We start from the raw sequence: 19,207 nt of genomic DNA, 5'->3' as shown, positions 1-19,207 counted from the left end.
ACCCTCAGGCCCATCACAGGGGGTTCAAAGCTGGAACGTTTTACAAATAATGAAATCTAAATTGTTTAAGGAAAAAGACATGTTCAATGAATCTTGACAAACATCTGATTTTAATTGAACGTTATTGGAGATCACTGTGAACATTTCAGGGTCATATCAATTAAATGGTTAAAGAAGTATTTGGCCTGAAAGATTTTCTTTAACTAGGTGCAATTATTGGGAATAGGGAACTTCAGGTTGTTAGAAATGTTTGTATCTTTTTTTTTTTTTTTTTTTTTAAGTGACGTTAAAATGCTTTTGAGTTCAAGGGGCAACAGAGGCAGGAAAGGGCAGCTGGCTATACACTCAAGTGAAACAGCTGTCAGACCAAAAAGTGGTAAAGTGAGAAATTGTTTTTAATAGTGGAAAGACTGATAATCTTGTGCTTTTAAAAGTTTAAGCCCCTTGTTTTTCTTCTTGGCTAATAATAGCTAATAACAGCTTGAGAGCAAGTGAGTAACCTGAACCACCATTCCGCCAGCATTATGCATCTTTGATTCTATTAGCTCAGTGTCATTACAACCAAAGTGCTGCTAATGTGGGAGTTTCAGTTTTAGCTGTCAGCCATGTTTGTTTTAAACTTTGAAGCCTTTGCATTGGGTGGCACTAGTGGCGCCTGTTATATTCGCTTATGTTTCTTCATAATTATTAGTGATTGCTTAGTGTTCAACTCGAAGAGTGAGACTGTAATATGAGAGTGGGGTTTACATTCCTGCATTTTAAAAGTAACACCAGGGTTAGTTAGAATTCCTTAGATATCTAAATATTTGTTCGCTAAGATTATGTGCCATAATTACTCAGAGTTACACTGCTATTGGTAGTAACAAACTGGAGTTTACTCTGTAACTGAGCAAAAGTAGATCCTTTAAATTTATAGACATGCATATTAAAATTTCCATTTAATAAGTGGTACTTATGGTACCTAATGTCTCTTTGAGAGAGAGCTTCCTTCTTAATGATGCTTCCAGGCCCTTGTTAGATTTAGTCAGGAGGACAAAATTACTATGTTAATGTCCATCCCTTTTGGGGTAACAAAGTTCAACGAACAGTTCCTAGATCTGGTGTCAGGTCTCTGGCCCCTGACCCTGCTCATCCCGCTTTGCCAGTGGTGGGTAGGGGAGCCCAGGCACTCCCCTCTACACTGGGTTCCAGCCCAGGGACCCCATAACTGTCAGCCATGGTTTTTATAGTTCCCTTGCCAGTGTTTCCCTGGGCTTCTTCCTACCCAGCCTCTCTCAGCCTTTCTTCCCCACAACTTCCCTTTCAGGGCTAGGATCCCAGGGTTTATTCTCCCCTCACTTCCAGGTTTCTTTCACTGTTCCTAGAGAGAGGGACTGCACACTCTCTCCCTGCCATTCTCTTCTGCTTTTAACTTCCTGGCTTTGTACTAACCAGCTTGCTCCTGCTCAGCTGGGCTTCGTGATCAGTTAAGCCTGGTTTTCCCTCCGGGTGCAGCCAGGTACCATAACTGGCCTCTCAGGTCCATATTAACCCTTTCTGGGCCTGTGTGAGGCGCACACGCTCCATCACAAGGAGTAAAATGAATCAACTTTTTCATTAAGGTGGTTTGGAAATCAGGTTCCAAGTTATTGCCTTGTACAGTAAAGGTTAATTAAAGAATAGATTTGTGTATGAATAGACTTAGAACCTTTTAAGCTTTGTCTTTTAAAACACGGGGACCCTGGGTGTGAGTGGGATTAATTTCACTAGTTAAGAAGGGATAGCCCCATTTCCCTCCTGCAAACATTAACCCTTACATCCATCTTAAAAATAAAAAATCTTCAGAATTGATCCTGCATGCCAGTTATTGACACTCCAGTTCTGCAGTCCTCCCATGCACAGAACTGCCCTTAGAACTGAAGGGTGAGTGGAGTCCTGGCAGGACAGGATCTCAGGTTACTTGCTGTTTTCTCACAGTACCAAAATGCAGCTTTTGAAAACCCCAGGCCAAGATTTTCAAAAATGGGTGCCTAATCCTAAGGTCCTGTGACATATTTAGGCACCGACACAAGTGACCTGGTTTTTCAAAAGTAATGTGTGCCCAGCAGCTCCCACTGAATCCAGTTCCGTTCCACTTCTTTACATACCTGAATATGAACTTAGTCTCCTAACTTTAGACACCCATTTTAAAAACCTTGATTCTAGTCTTTCTGAACAGCCTCAGCATTGTAAGATGAGACAGACCTTTTCTTTCTGTAGGTGATAACACTTACCCTGACAGGAATGGAAAACACCATCCACAAAATCTGTTTGATTTCTTGTCAAAGTATAGTATTTAATTAAAAATGTGCTCCCTCATGCCCCAGTTAAGACTGGTATATTTTAAAGCATATAAATATCATTATAATCATGCATGCCAAAATAAGCATTGCCAAACTCATGCTTTCAAGATGCAAGGTCAGGAAGGATTTTACCCCTTCCACCTCCCTTGTGCAGCAGTGCACGTTTGGTCATGTTCTTGCCTTCATCAGGGTCTGTAGCAGATGTTATCAAAGGACCCAGTTCAGCAGAGCCCTCAAGCACATGCAAAACTTTCACCAAATCCCATGGGATTTTAATGGGATTTAAATCCTGGGGCTTAGACACATGCTGAAAGTTGTGCACGTGCTTAAATGAATCTGGGCCAAAGACAGGTTGTTTCTATATAGTGAATATTTCTGCAGGTCTCTCCAGATTTTGTAGAACAGTAATACCTTTATTAGCTTTTTCACTGTATTTATCAGTCAGCTGGATAGACGATGATGCAGAAATTGCAAGAGCTCATCTTGGAACAAAGGATATTCTGCCTGACTTTGGCTAAATTGTATGCATTATATTTCTGGCCACATGTTGAACATTCATAGAATTTCCTACTGCCTAAAAATCTACTGCCAGTTTCTTTTACAGCTGTATCAAAATGTAAAAGCAGCTGCATAATATTATGCCTCTTTTATATTTACTAGAGATTATTTGAAGTAAGAGGCAATGCATAATGCTACATCTTACAAATAGGCTTCAGGATATAATTTTATTGATTGGTGGTTTCTAAACAAACTGTAGCCACTCAGGAAAAAAGAACTAACAACCTTTGTAGACAGCTCAATAAATGCAAACATAGTGTTAGGTGGTGTGAAATGACGGGTGAATACAGAAAATAATATAAAGACATTACATATTAGTGATATGCACTCACCTGGCATATGCTGTTTTGATCTCAAAAAGAATGTATCCCGTTGCAGAAAGGATATAGCCAAAAAAAAAAAAAGAGATCCAGAGAAGGGTAATGAAAGTGTCTAGAAGCATAGAGCAACTTGGATATGAGGAGAGACTTTGAAGGATTGGGATTGTGTTAGCTCCTCTGTAAGCTACAAGAGGGTTAATCCATCATTGTTATGGGGGGGGAGGGGGTTTACATCTGAAATATCTGATCCTGGCCATTATTGGTTGTGGGGTATTGGAGTAGCGGACAATTGGTTCGATCTGGTATAACCGTCTCAGTGTTAGTCAACTGTGTGATTGGGGGAGTGAGGAGATAAAGTGCCTCATTGGGCCTCACACCCGCAAGGTGCAGTGGGAGCAGTGGCTCCCTTACATGATACCACCCAGAGGCAGCGTGTGACTTCATGTTTTCCCCCCCGCCCCAATTTCTGCCTTCCATTTGGCCCTGCTTCCTGAACTGCTGATGTAGCAGAGCAGAGCCCACCCCCTCCCATGCCATCTCTAGCCTTTCACCCCAAGAGTTACACATCGTCTCTGATCCCTCCTGGCACCCAGACACTTCAAAGCCCTTCTGCATGGTCAGGACTTTGTGGCTCCCAGAGGCAGAGCCAGGAAGCAGCTGCTTTGCATGACAAGCACTGTTTGGAACCAGGGAATTGTTCCATCAGAAATCTACAGAGCTGTAGTAGCTGCAGAAGATTGACATATGCTTCCTCTGGGAGAGTTTCGTTCAGTACATCCATATAGATTGGAGGTCCTGGCCATGACCCTAGCTTCCCCTCAAATCCTCCCTCCCTGTGTTTCTCCTGAGCAGCACGAAACAGGCAAGAGATGCAGATCAGCTCTGCCCACTGCCGCTCCGTCAGATATTGCAGTTCAGCTGCTCATGCCTGTAGGAGCATCATGACCTGGACATTGCACATGTGTGTGCTGAGTTTCCAGAGATGAAAACACTAACGACTCCACTGGCAGGCAGAGCTGCACTTATGTAAAGTACCTGCTTTCCTAGGCTGGGTCTGCACTACATACATACTTCAGTATGAAAAATCCCCATTCAAGCAGTGTACTTTTGCTGACCTTAGCCTCCCATGTAGACAGTGCTGTGTCGGCAGGAGAGTTTCTCCTGCCAGCTCTCATGGTGGTAGATTTCTTAAGCTGACATGAGAGCTCCCGTCCACTTTAAGTGCCTTCACCAAATTGCTACAGTGGCGCAGCTGCAAATTTGTAGTGTAGACCTGACCCCGTCTCCTGATTGTCACAACTGCAGCATGGTGCCTTTATTACAGCGTGACAAATGGGAGGGTTTCCCTGTCCTCCTATCTCAAGTATCTTCCCCTTTGTAGTACTCTGTTCCCAAGAGTATTACTAGAAAGACCTGCTCTGGAGAACAGGCGAGAAGAGTCTGTGTCAGAAAAATATGGATGAGGAAGAAGAAATGAAAAGGAAATAAAATTCTAATTAAATTGCTCTTGTGATTTCACCATTGCACTAGTTCACTAGTCATCGTAGGCCTTCAAAGACTTAATGTAATGCACAATTCATGATCCCATAGCAATGTGGAGTCAGTGGGACTACTCACAGTGAGTAACATTATGCATGTTGGTAAGTCTTTGCAAGATGAGGGCTTCTGAGTCTTTCAGCCTAGACAGGAGCTGAGGTGAAGGTGCACAATTTCATGTGTGGAAGCTGCCTCTTGAAAGTCTGCTCCATAGTGGTTAAAAATGACTGAGTTTGATCTACTGTTTCTTGTAGTGGTATCAAGAAAATGAAATATTGACACACCAGTAATAGTAGCACAAGAAGTGACTTTTTTTTTCCTTCCCTTTCTAGATTCTCCATCGTCGGGTGATGATGAAGATGATGATGATGAGTCTGAAGACACAGGTAATGGCTTGTCCCCGAATGCATAGTCTCTTTCTTTAAAAATGTCATTCATGCTATTTCCACTCAAGAAAGTGTTTGTGTTCATTGATTACAATATAGGACATACAACATGTTATTATAATTATTATTCAAAACAGAAGATTTCCAGAATGTATACGGGGAACTGTGCGGCCTGGTGGATAAGACACAATCATGCACTCAGGAGGCCTGAGGTCTTGTCCTATCTGTGCTGTGGACTCACTTGGTGACCTTGGACAAGAGACAGAACAGCTCTCTGCCTCAGTTTCCCTGTCTGTAAAACCGGAATGCGTTACCTACCTTTTGAAGTGCCCTCAGAAGGTATCTTACCTCATTCAAAATTAAAGGTGATACCTGTAGCATTGGAAATAAGAATTCCCCTAGATTTGGTACGTAGCCACGATAATGATGTGTGCTCTAGAGTCTAGAAGTTCATAAATGATGGCAGGGCAGATATTTATTATAAGGTCTTTATATTTATGCTCAAATACAAAGGTGATGATGACCTTCTAAAAATCTAGATAGATTTGACCTATCACTTTAGCTTCTTGAACTATAGTATTAAACCTGTCCTTGTATTTAAATTCAGGCAAACTCATTCTATCTGCGTTTTTTATTTCAGTGTAGCTGTACTGATTTTACACCAATGGAGTATCTGTATTTTTTTTATCCAGTTTAATGCTTTTTCTTTACTAGCTAGCTTGTTGAGGGAAGGAGTAGCCATAGGCAAGATTCATTGATGCCTTAGGCAAGAACAACTCCATTTGATCTGCACCCTCTGATACTCATGGTGAAATCAGCGCTGAATCTGAGGCTCACATTGTTTTCCTTTTCCAGTGAGGCTCTTTCAACCCTCGTGCTTGGTTCTTTGAGTGTAATATCATTAATCTGGATCATTACATGCTTCAGAGGTGTTAGTGTTGTGTTTTTTTTATGCACTTTATATTTCTGCAAGGCAAATTGTGTGTGTGAGAGAGAGAGAATAAATATATGTCTAGTATTTGAACTTCAAATCAGCTATGTACCTTGGCAGAAATTCAGCATAACTGGAACATTTCTCCTTCCCACAGCATTAGATCTCTAGGACTCTGTAAAACAGGTCTGCCACTGTAATAAATTTGTACCAGAGTGTCTTGCAAGAAGTGAACAGTAATTGGGAGTTATGGTGCCAGCTGAGCCATCGGCAGCAGTTAGTGGTTTTCTGATACCTGCTTGTTAGCAGCCTGCTCTTACAAGGTGGCCAGCACCTCCTGACAAACACTCAGCACTTTTAATGCCTTAAAGCCAGTGGAAGTGAAGCAAGTAGTCAGCACTACTCAGGATTTGGCCCTGACTTAGAGAAATACCTGATTTAACACAATTTGTAGTTCTTTGCTGATTTATATATAGATTTTTTTTTTAAATGTGGTTTATAGTAAACTGCTTCATCTCTTAGCACCGGGTGTCGCAAAACATGGGCTGTGTGGTGTTACAAAAGGACACATTTTTCTTAAATTAAAAAGAAAAACCACAGGTGTTCTGCCACATGTATTTATAGCCTATATTCTGGGTCTCCTTGACTTTGAGGGCTTCTTTTTCTAGAGCAGAAGGTAACCACTGGGTTTATACAAAGGTCTTGCTATGAAAAGCTGGATTCTCTTTGGCTATACAATGGTCAATTAGGCCAGTGTGCCAAAACAGAAAGCTGTGAAATCATGTGGCCTATGGCAATGTGAAAGTGCTTTTTCCACCAGATGTAGTCGGACCCTCAGTTAATCTTTGTCCAGTGTTCCTGAGTTTATTGCGTAAATGGGAGCCATGTCGTCAATCCTTTTTCTGCTGTATGGGAGGCTTTGACACATGACCATCTGTGGTACATTAATTCTAAGTGCCAAAGGTGGAACAGATCTGTTTGATCATCTAGGTCTCCCCCTAACTCCCAGAACAGTGCATTCTGAGTTCTTCATCTCAGGGCCTTGTTTGTAATCCTGACCCCACACTTCCTGCTGGCAAAAAGAAGTTAGCAGTAGGTACATGCCAGTGAAAACTATGATGACTATTAGCGGAAACCTTCTGTATGTGCATGTGTGAAAAGAGGCCAGGCTGAGAGGGATGTCTGTTGTTTTTTGTCCCTCCAACTCCTCATTGACTCATGCAGTCAGAGCGGGAGCAGGGGTCAATACAGAGGCCCAGTGCTTCCTCACAAATGGTCTCATGCCTCTTGCAGAGAACTGGAGAACTGCATGGATCACAAGGGACCCATACGATGTAAGAGCCAAGTCCCTTGCAAGCTCCAGCCCCCTACACCTGGACTCCCTGATAAGCCCCCCCAAACACATCCCCACCCCACTGAGCCCCAACCAGCTGCACTTGGACCCCCCACCTCATCTAGCCCCACTCCCCCAGAAGTGTGGCAGCGCGATCGCGCTACTCCACTCTTCGGCAGCAGTTCGGCGGCAGGTCCTTCACTCCGAGAGGGACTGAGGGACCCACTGCTGAATTGCCGCCGAAGACCCGGAGGTGCCGCCTCAATAACGAGCGGAGTGCCGCCCCTTGGTATTGGCTACCCCTAGCACCTGCTTCCTTAGCTAGTGCCTGGAGGCGGCCCTGTCCATGGGAACCTGGGAGAGCTTCTTCCTCCCAATTTTCTCAGGTTTTCCCCTCAGGAGGGAGAATGTCATGACCCTTAGTTCTCAGTCCACGATTTTATCAGGAGTCTCACAATACGTGGAGTTTTTCTTAAAGCTCCAGTTCCTGGAGTCATGTGATAATGTAAGATTCTCAGCTTATTTCATTCTGGTTTTGGTTTTTAAATTATGTTTCTAGCTCTTGTGGCTGCAGTGAAAAGCTTGAAAATGTGACCCCTCCTAAGGTTTCCAAGATCAGAAGGGAAATATAAGACCTATCCAACCCCAAGTGTATTCTTTTTTTGAATGTTGTGGTTTTTAAGCCTATCTCCTGATCTTTTGGAGCCTGACTTGTGATTTTTGAATGATTGGGGCTGGCAGTATCGAAACTGGAAAACAAAGTAAAGACTCTCCTAAGTGGGACACATACACGATACAGAAACCCTGTAGAACGTTGAGGCATCTGCATGGAGTTCTCTGCTACTTTCATCTTCCTTTAATCCTCTGCTCCTAACAGTAAAATTGGAGGTGATCCCTCCTTAAAAAACACACGGGAATAGCTTCTGTAACTTCAAATCACACCCAGATTTGCGGCAGCCAAGTTACAAATTGCAGTCTGTGCTTGCAGCATCTAAATTATCTTACAGCTGTTTATTCTAATTCTAAAACGAAAACAAAACTCTTCTTTCAGACCATCCTCCCCTATCCCTCCAGTTTTATCTATTTATTCAGAGTCCCTGCTAGCTAGCCGGAGCACCTTCAAAGAACCAATGTAATCTCCAATTAAATCTGACTGTGTACTCAGAGGCATCAGATGGGTAAATTACACAATTAGACTTGATTATCTGGTGCAGAATTTCATGGCAGTACCTAATTGTTAAATGAGCACTCAGCTACATTAATTATTCCAAATATCGCTCCTCTTTTTTTAATTAGTCATTCAAATAGGATGGGTGGCCAGAATCTTAGACAAATAAAGTAGATCATTAGGCTTAGTATGTGATTGTGGGAAAGGATCTAGATAATATTCGCTGTTCCTTTTTTCACACCAGTTAATGTAGATTTACTGCTCATAGTTAATTTAGAGGGTATTTATTTAAAATTTCACTTCTGCCCTCAGTGGTTTGTGATCCAAGCACTCACAGAGGTTTGTGATTTGCATTTCAGAGGAAATTTAGCATTTTCTCCCATACAAATAAAAAACCATCTACGTGCAAGTTAAACTAAAAGCACTGGTATTCTGTCCACTTCCCTGGATGGCAAGAATGAACACACCTTAAATGGGACACTGCCATAGATATCTATTCTCAGGCCAAGCCTGACGCACAGGGATGGGACTTCAGCATGGGAGATCCCAAGATTTTAGAGGTCCTTTTGTGAATGTGCAGTCATGTGGAATAGGACTCCAGTGAAGGAGGTAGATCATGGAATAGAGCAATTAGTTTAATCATCGTGGGCCTGATCCAGCTGGTGCCCACTGCACTCCCTCCTCTGCCTTGCGAGCTGTAAGGGCCCAATCCTGCTCCCCACAATGTCCAGCAATAAAATGTCCTCAGGTTTCGATGGCAGTATTTGTTGCCAGTGATTGATGCAACCTGAACTTCTCTCCTTAAGTTCAAATGTGTCTTTTAGTGAATTTTGATCTGACTAAAGTTCCTTTTGCTTTGGAAGTTTGGATCTCAGCCTTGGCCTGCCCTGCTCCCCCCAGACTTGGGAAGATAGAAATGGGGAGGGTGTGAAGTATAACGTGGCAAGGAGCAGTCATCATGAAGCATCCCTACATGTCTGTGGCTTTGTGAGTCATGCAGCCAAAGCTCCCAGCACCTATGAACTGTGGATGTCTTATTACACCTCCATGCCCAGAGGAGGGTCACTGCCTGAGTTATTTTATGGCATTTGAAACCTCATGTTCATTTGCTGTGAACCCAAGTTTGCTGCATCTGTGATTTCCAAAGAACATGTTAACTGTACAATTCCTACATTTCCTTTTATTGTTGCTTATTGCTACCAATGCTTTAATCCACTTGTAGCTGCACAGTTCTGATCCCAGTGGGCTCAGGACCTTAACCTGTCTACTCAGCATAATAATGTTAAAAACTAGGTGAAATGGGGTGTTTTTGCTGCTAGGTCCAAATTCTGACTTCTGAGATGCACAAGCAGCTCCCACTGGAGTCAGCGAGAGCTGTTCAAGCATATTGAGGAGAGAATCAGGCCCTTAATATTTAGTCTTCATGATTACAGTTGTTGAAAGGTTGTTGAAGTATTTGGGTCCATGTGGTCTGCAGTCTGGTTGATGAAGTGTTGAAACAAATTAGAGCTGAGAGCAGTGCAAACAATACTGCTGTTCTCCGCAAATAAAGAGATATCTACAGTTTCCACCTCCTTTTTCACAGCCTGGTGGCTTTCCAGCGAGGCAAGTCAGCTACAATGAAGTGGAACTTGTGTCTCATGTTTGCAGATGCTAAAAATGCCTGCTGGCTGGGGCAGATGTAGGCCCTGACTACACTGGCGCTTTACAGTGCTGCAACTTTCTCGCTCAGGGGCGTGAAAAAAACACCCCCTTGAGCACTGCAAGATACAGCACTGTAAAGCGCCAGTGTAAACAGTGCCGCAGCGCTGGGAGTGCGGCTCCCAGCGCTGCAAGCTAAACCCCATCAGGATGTGGAGTAAGTGCAGCGCTGGGAGAGTGTGGAGTAAGTGCAGCGCTGCGACCACACTCGCACTTCAAAGCGCTGCCGCAGCAGCGCTTTGAAGTTTCAAGGGTAGCCATACCTGTAGCCCACACTACAAGAACTTGCTTGCCAGTTAATTCCTTGGGCCCTGGCATCAGCTAACCTAAGGCACACGTTTTTAACAGTGAGAGTAATTAGCCTTTGGAACAATTTACCAAGGGTCATGGTGGATTCTCCATCACTGACCATTTTTAAACCAAGTTAGGATGTCTTTCTAAAAGATCTGCTTTTATTTTGGGGAAGTTCTGTGGCCTGTGTTACACAGAAGGTCAGACTGGATGATCACAATGGTCCCTTCTGGCCTTCGAAAGCTGTGCCCAGTAGGAGAAAGTAGAGAATGGATATCAGATAGTGAGAACTCTTAGCGAGGTGCATTTCACTTCAGTGAACTATGCTCTGAGGAATTGAAAAACTGGAGCACTCAGTCACTGTGTCAAAATCTGCTCATGGTTACAATGATGTAAATTCAGAGTAACCATCCCTGTGATTTTAATGGAAGGACTCCAGATTATAACCATAATCTGTATAGTACTTCACAGCTGGGGGCTGAGGGAGTTAGGCACTGTTGACTCAGTGAGATTCAGGCACTTGACTCCCTTAGGTACCTTTTGAAAATCCCAGCCTACGTGTTGTCAACATTAAAGATGAACTTCTTGTCACATTTGAGTCCATGAAGTTCATCTTACAAGCTTGATTGTGTCCAGCTCTGCATGGATTCAGTGTGTGTTCTGGACTGAGTGCAAGAACCCGATGAGGTTAGCACCTCTCCAAGGGGGCAGGGAGGGCTGGCATGTCCATTCCTGCTATGCTTCCTTGAAATCTGGGGGGCATAATGCTAGCACAGTGTCTTGAGCAGCTTTCCTCTATGGTGACACACAGGGATGCAGGTGGGGTGATGCCCTCAGCACAAGGCTGTGGAGGAAAAGTGCTTGCTAATTAATGCCATCCCTTACTTTCTCCTTTTGGGCCAAGCTTTGCAGGTTAGATGATGCAAGTGCCCAAGGAATTTGCAAGCAAGTTCTTGTAGCTCAGACTAGATAAGCTGCAGCACCCATATCAGGAAAAAATAACTTCATGCCCCCGGTGTTGGTGTGCTGTTATAGACAGGACAGCTCGGGCTCTATGATGTAAGATCAGCCCTGTTTTTGTTTTTTTGGATACAAGTAGAAACATGAAGAGCTAAATCTATGTAGGTCTCAGTTTGTTTTGGGGAGGAATAAGCTGGCAACTTAACAGAGGAAAAAATAACTCTCAGTGCTAGGTATAGGCCCCAGGGGACTCTACAGCATTTAAAAGTTTTTTCCTGGAATTAAAATTAAATACTGAATTAAGAGCCAGCAAGAGGGGAGGACTTTCCATGTTAGACTTGGACAGTTTTAGCCTCAAAATCATCCAACCAGTTTAATTCAGGTATGTTTGTTAAATGTGTTGAGACTTCTCGGGGGAAATGCAAAGTGTAATTGTTGCACCAGAAGTTTACCTGGCTAATAAAAGTGGCACTTTTTGGATGTACTTTTTGGACCCATGCATATGATATAAAGGTATAGACACAGATAATTCGTGACTTCAGTGGAGCTGTAACAGTTTACAGCAGCTGAGGGTCTCGCCCATTAAGTCAGGTTTTCTAGGACTAAGCCAAGCATGAAGTTATAGAGATTACAGTCTGGGCACACCTAGTTCCATGAGAAGATACAAAACTGGGCAAAGGCCCAGAATTATCGAAGGCTTCAATAGAAATGGAAACCTAAGTAGCAGCATTTCTGAGAGCTGACACACGCACACGCACAGTAGGTAGTTTCTAATCCTTTGGACGGTAGCTGCCATTTACTGTTGACCCATGGCCAGCCTGTCGCAGCAAGTCTTGATTACACATCATAGCTGAGAAAAATAAATGAGAGTAACATTTTGGCGCCCTCCTGCTGGGTGAGAGTTGACGCCATTCTTTTATTGTGCTGCTGTCTGAAACACGTCAGTGAAGAGGAAACATTGCCTGGGAGGCAGTTTGGGACTGTGATAATGTCTCCAACAAGGGGATGTACAAAGTACAGTGAAGCTACATCCATGCTACTCTTTTTTTGCCAACTAAGGTTTCCTACTGGTCTGTGTATCTTTATCGTCCTCAGCCCTGTAGTGTCTGGGTGCCTCTCAAAAGTCAGTGATGTTCCCCTCCACACCTTGCATTTTACAGATGGGGAAACTGAGGCACAGAGCGATGAAGTGATTTACCCAAGGTATACAGTCAAGTTGTGACAGAGCCTGGAATTTAACTCAGTGGTTGGAGCCCTAATGTAGAGAGATCTCTAGGCAGCCATTGGCATGTTACTCCCATGTTGTCAAACCCTGCTCAGAGCATTTCTAGGCTTGTCTGTGTCTAAACTGCAGACAGGGCTTTATCAATGCTAATGCTCCCACCCAGGTATCTGCATTTGTGTTAGCAAAGAAGGAAAAATTGAGGCAAAAAAAGTCTTAATGGAGACAAGGCTTTAAAAAAAGGGAGAGGGAAGAAGATTGAAAAATCCCGTTGACTTTCAGTGTCACTGAAATTCACTATGGTCGGCAGAAAGATGTTGGAATAGTGAAAACACGTAATTTTCAATGGGACCTAGGAGATTTGGCATATGAAACATAGGCTCCTAAGCCACTTTGGTGCTTTTGAGAATTGTTGGCAAGGAGGTTCTCTTGCCTGTAAGGCCACGTGAGGAGTTTAAAGGCCTTGCTATGCTCAAACACCATTCTCACAGGTATCCCCTGTCTGTGTCAGAGACGTGTCTTTCTCTCTGCAAAAACTGGTTCTCATGCCCTATATCTCCAGGGCTGATGTACTGCTGCTGGACACTTCATTTTGACTTAAATGATGTGTTGTCTTAGCTGCCAGCCTTGCCTTCTTCTCCCAACCACTGCAAGCCATTAGGGACAAATTCTGTGTACCTGTGTCTCCCCTTGATTTCACTGGGAGCCGTATGATTCAAAGGGCAGAACATAGCCCACAGGGTGACGTGAAAAACACCCAGAAATACAACCCTGTAATGTTTCCTTAAGCAGAAATCACACTTTGGGAAACTTTTTGTGCCCCCCTTCCCCATACACGCAGTGTAATACGTTTTCTGCCACTGTCTTAATATGTGTATATGTAATTCATGTCTGTAATGGTTGTGGCAATGCCAAGAAACATTGCTGTCTACTTAAGGCAGATTATAGAAGTATCTTGTGTTAGCAGTAGTATTTAAAACTTATCCTTGTTCAAAGGTAATATGAATCCTTAAAGCTAAAACCACTTGTAGTTTAAGAAAGTAAACATGATAAACTGCTTTGGAATTTGGTTTTTGTCTTTTTTGTTTTTGCAGGGGGGTGGGGTACATTCCCCTTCACTTAGAGGCAGACTCTTCCAGTGCTTTCTGCTAACATTACTTTCCCTTGGCTCATTGCTGGACCATCATCACTCTTTCATGGTTCCAACACCTTACTGCCACCCACAGTTCTTGGCTGCCATTCTGTTGAAGTTACATGTATGCGTTTGTAGAGTCTGAGGGCCAGATTCTGACCCTAGTCTGGAATAACTCCACTGGTTGGTTGCAGTGGAGTTACTCCAGATTTACACTGGTGTTACCAAGAGCAGAACCTGATAACAAACAAGTCTTAAATGGAACCACTCTGTCTGCATATATGAGAATCATTTGACTGGAAAGTATTTCAGTATAATTCATCATAACTACAGCAGGGAGCAGTTGAGATACCACTCCATGTATGCTGAAGCCTCTTAGAAAGCAGCTGCTCCACCTCATGTTATGTTCTGCAGAAATAAGCCTATTTGTTTTGTTTCTTCCACTTCTCAGGTGCTCCTTATTGGACCCGTTCAGAAAGGATGGAGAAGAAGCTGCTAGCTGTGCCGGCAGCAAATACCGTTCGCTTCCGTTGCCCTGCAGCAGGCAACCCCACTCCATCCATATACTGGCTAAAAAATGGCAAAGAATTCAAGGGAGAACACCGAATTGGGGGCATCAAAGTAAGGCATTGTGGGTCTAATCTTGACCTTGCTGTGTTCATTAATCTCTTTGATTTATTATTGATGGACCGATCAGAGCTAGCGTTCACTGAGCAATCCTGAGAGGGACAAATGAGCATGAGATCCCTGGCTTTACGTGGTAAATATTTCCATGACCATTAGGGCTTATGACTTTTTCTGCTCAAGATGTTTTTTTTCTAAAATATGTATAAATTGCGTATCCCTCAGTACTGCTCATCATCTTGGCAGCTTTGTCATAAGCGAGAGAGAAGGATATCCGTATATATCATCATGAACCACAGTGACTGGGCCAGAGTGGGGATATTTTCGATAATCGTACTAATTGTTCAAATAATTGTTAAAACTGGCTGCTGCCCATTTTGGTGGGATGCCAACACTGAGCATTTGCTCATGTTGCTAGTCTCTTTAAAAGTAATCTAATAAAAACAGGTCAGGTATATTGCTGTGCTAGCTGCAATAACTAGATGCAATAAGGTACAAAGAGACAGGTTTCTATTCAAGTTACAGAAGTGTAAACCCAGAGTGATAACACTGAAATCCGTGAAGTGACTCCTGACTTACCCGTGCAACAGATCAGAATCTGGTCTGAGCTCTTAAGCATACTTCTCTCTATCATCATTCAGACATGTAACACGAGCCCTGCGGAAATACTGGGACTCTGTTGTGTTTGGGAGTCATTAGCATTCTTGTGATGTAAATGATTGACCTGCGGTGAAATGATGTAAGCCCTTTTGCCCTGGGTAATGCCAAAGAGGGATAGGTTGGCAGTGTGGTTTCAAAGGTACTGCAGCCATGATGTCTACAAACAGAGCCCACAGACACCGAAAACCAGTAAATAAATGCCTAACTAGGTGACCTATCTGACCAGCAATTTCTGTACCACCTTGTAATTGTACATCAAAATAAGGCAGTAACTTAGCAGGAAAATCAGTTGCTCTTGATTTCCCCCTCCCCCCCCATACTATACCAAATGCCTTCCCTTTTACCATTTTGGGCAACAGAATGCTGGTGGGATGGTTATAAACAGAGCAGTCATACAGAAGCTTCCTAATCAGCACATCGTGGTTTGTTGACAAGGTTGAAGGCGCACAGGCAGTTCCAGTTCTTTGGAGAATTTAAGGCAAGAGGAGAACAGGGAGGTAACTCCTCTCTGCAACTGATCTGATAATAGATAACATTTCCAAGTCACCCCGTACAGCACAAACATTTTGTACTAATTACGTGCTGTGCGGATCATCATGAACTGCTTTCAGGCTTCAGTGTGCAGTTTTAACAAAAATGTGTGACGACAGCTGCACTAAACTATGCTCGCAGAATTAAACCTAAAGTTAAAAGTGATTCCACTTCCCACTTCTCTGTGGTTTGAATCTACCCTTGAGTTCAGATAGAAAAGTTTCATCTTCTGCATCACAGTAACGTCTCTTGCACCACAGCGTTTTATTTTCTCTCCAGGCACCTTCCAGCAATAAGTAAATGTTTAAAAAGCTATCAGAGGCAGTGTGGATCCTGTTACAGCCCTATTGGTTTAATCAAACTCTCTGTCTAGACCAGGGGTTGGCAACCTTTCAGAAGTGATGTGCCGAGTCTTCATTTATTCGCTCTAATTTAAGGTTTCACGTGTCAGTAATACGTTAACATTTTTAGAAGGTCTCTTTCTATAAGTCTATAATATGTAACTAAACTATTGTTGTATGTAAAGTAAATAAGGTTTAAAAAATGTTTAAGAAGCTTGATTTAAAATTAAATTAAAATGCAGAGCCCCCCGGACCGGTGGCCAGGACCCGGGCAGTGTGAGTGCCACCGAAAATCAGCTTGTGTGCCACCTTCGGCACACGTGCAATAGGGTGCCTACCCTAGGTCCAGACACAGACTCTCTCTCTCGCGCCGTCTCTAGACGCAGAAACGCCCCTTTGTTTCTCTCTTCCTTGCTCCCTACCCTCATAGAGCTTAGATAGAGACCCTCGTCTCTTGTAAATATGCCAACTTATATCAGGTGAGGATCTGTGCCAGAAAGAAAGTAAAAAAAATAAATCAGTTCAGTGTATCATTTATTGAAGATTAAACTCTCCAGATACCATTGAGTTCCCATCCCAGGATTTAGGCCTGGTGAAAGTGAATGGCCAGACCCACAGCTGGTGGAGGTTGGACAGTTTACACCAGCTGAGGATCAAGCCCAGTGGATTAACCTACAAAGGATAGAATCACAAATTAACATTACCTCTTTCTCTTTTTCTCCAGAGTTCAGAATAGTTTAGTAAATGGGATTTAGATACCACCTAATGTGCATCAAAATTCAAAAGGGAAGAAAAGAAGACTTCCAAACACAGATGAAATAAATTCTATACAGTTCATCCTTAAATGGCAGAGGAGTGAAATTCATATGACTTATCACGTGAAATTTCCCAAAGAGAATTAATAGTTAAATCCTTGCTGGAATCTATAATATTGTAAGCCTGTGTGTGTTAAATGACCCTAGAAGGGAATGGGGGGCTGGAAGAGGGAGACTGAGGATTATCCCTTCCCCAGACCATTGCACCAGCTTGTATACCAGTCTAGCAACCATGGGCTGAGTTTCTAAGTGTGTCTGCAAATGTTTATCTCACAAGAAGCCAAGAATGACAGCACCAAATAAACCAGAGGGATTTCCAGTATCTCACTGATTTGATTAAAGTCTGCAAAGAGTTACTTTGTGTTTCTAATGGTTTATCGAGTACAGCAACTGCCCAAACTTGGGAACGCCCTTCTTGTGATGCCTTGGGTCTGGACTCAGCTTTCGACTAAAACTGCCTCATTTGTTTTTTAAAAACCTTTCCAGACACCTTCTGTGTCACAGGAACACAGCTCAGAGCCAGAGTTTGAATCTATATTCAGACCCCACTTCCCCAGAACTCAAGTCCCATACAATGAGGTGATGGACACTTTGTCTAGAATAGGCAAGACACATGGTTGGGTGTTCGGATCTAGGTTTATGACACAGCTCTGCCACGTGCTTTGTATCTGGAGCCAAGCTTTACCGGAGTTCAGATCCTAGATGCTACCATGATGGGTGCTTTACAAATGCCTAGGAGAGAAGGATAAAAAGTCACTATAGAGATAGGTCATTAACAGGTGTAGATCGAGACCCCCCACCCCCAAGTTCAGGCATCAAGTCTGGTCCAATTTCACCTGTAAATTACATGACAAAATGCCCAGTGGAATATCCAGGAAGAGTATCATTAAAGAGATGGGTCAGTAAAGAGATGCTCTAATCATGGTGAAATTTTGGTCCGGATTCAGCCCTCAGATGCACAAGTGCATTGGATATCATGGTGCAGAATTGGACCCATAATCCTCAGCAGCCAAAACCTTTCTGTCTTTCTATTACGTATACATTTAAATACAGTGACATACTTTGTTGTCAACACTTAGAAACAAGGTTAGGAAAATGGGCCAGTCAACACTGTTACTTGTGCAGATGCTGAGATACAAAAGGTTGGGAGAAAGTCTAGCTTTATGGCAAGAGTGTGACTTCCTCCATTAAAATCAAGCCAGTTTGCTTCATAGCCTTTACACCCAATGCCTAGCGCAGTAACACTGCTTTTGACATTGCAATTGTGCTCTGATCCCTTTAAAACAAGGCATGAAGATCCAGATAACAACTAGTGAAAGATGATTACAGCAGCCCTGTTTGAATTCACCTGCAGTAGCTAAAAGTGCCGACAATTGATGACACACTAATTTTCTTCATCAGCTCTTGGTCTTCTGTAGTGTGCAGAACTGGGATCACTGATGCCTGTTGATTCTGTGTACCAAGAATCCGCTCCAGTATGCATTAATAAAATACTCTTGACAGCTGTTTGGGAGCAGATGGCTTCTAATTTAATGTCCAGAGGCATGGGCAGGTTAACTGACTCTGCTCACGGGGATTACGCATACCGAGCACGTTTGTGTGTGTGTACATGAATCACTTTGAGTCTTGACTGCTCACAATTGCTTTCTGCATCAGTTCGAGATTTTCAGTGCTTCCCACATATATGATCTCACTTAACTGAGAGTTGGCTAGTGAGTTGTGCAAGGACATTCATTTTCAGCTCTGTAACTGATGGGCCCCTGCGGCCTTGGCCAAGTCACTTAAAGTGGACACCATTGGTCTGAAATCCAATCAGTTAAAAAAAAGACACGAGTTTCATGTACAACACTCGAGCCAGGGTCACCCTGACAGTTTTGTGCTTCACACTCGTGGTTTTCCTATGGTTTTTAATCGTATCTTTCACCTATTACCCAATGGAAGACATATCCAATGAGAAAGGGAACCAGATAACTATATGAAGGAAATAGTGAGGCTGACTGTACATAAAGTGTTGCCTAATATCCAGAGTAAACAAACTGTAAAATATAGAATTTTCTTTTTTGACTCCCTGGTCTCTTTCAGTTCTACTGATCAGTGAGTGGGTGTTACTTGTAACACAAGTAGGTTAAAGATCTGCCAAAAAAACCCAAAGGTGTGGTTCTGTAAGCTGATGGAGTCCATTTAACCTCTCTGGCCCTCAGTTGACTGGTGTATGTGATACTATCTTATTTAATGTCTTTGAAGCACTTCCAGTCCCTCTGATGAAAGGCATAACATAGAAATGCAGCTAACAATTATTTGTGTGACCTTAGCACCAGTGAACTCTAGTTGTAGACCCAGCCCTCATAGTGCTAGGTGCTGTACAAACGTAGAACAA

The 19,207-nt window shown here is 43.0% G+C and overlaps 1 protein-coding gene across 5 annotated transcripts in view; it reads left to right on the top strand.

The window, feature by feature from the left end:
• The window catches only part of FGFR3 (fibroblast growth factor receptor 3), a 75,817-nt gene that overhangs the window by 32,242 nt on the left and 24,368 nt on the right, over window positions 1-19,207 (top strand). For all 5 annotated transcript variants that reach the window (XM_075066637.1, XM_032767911.2, XM_032767910.2 and 2 more), the window contains 2 exons: window positions 5,068-5,121; window positions 14,311-14,480. In XM_075066637.1, coding sequence (XP_074922738.1) covers window positions 5,068-5,121; window positions 14,311-14,480 — 224 coding nt within the window. The remainder of the gene's footprint in view (window positions 1-5,067; window positions 5,122-14,310; window positions 14,481-19,207) is intronic.

The sequence above is a fragment of the Chelonoidis abingdonii genome, chromosome 5, assembly GCF_003597395.2.
Source record: "Chelonoidis abingdonii isolate Lonesome George chromosome 5, CheloAbing_2.0, whole genome shotgun sequence".
In the NCBI taxonomy this organism is placed as follows: Eukaryota; Metazoa; Chordata; order Testudines; family Testudinidae; genus Chelonoidis; species Chelonoidis abingdonii.
This window is presented reverse-complemented; position numbering and strand designations above follow the sequence as displayed.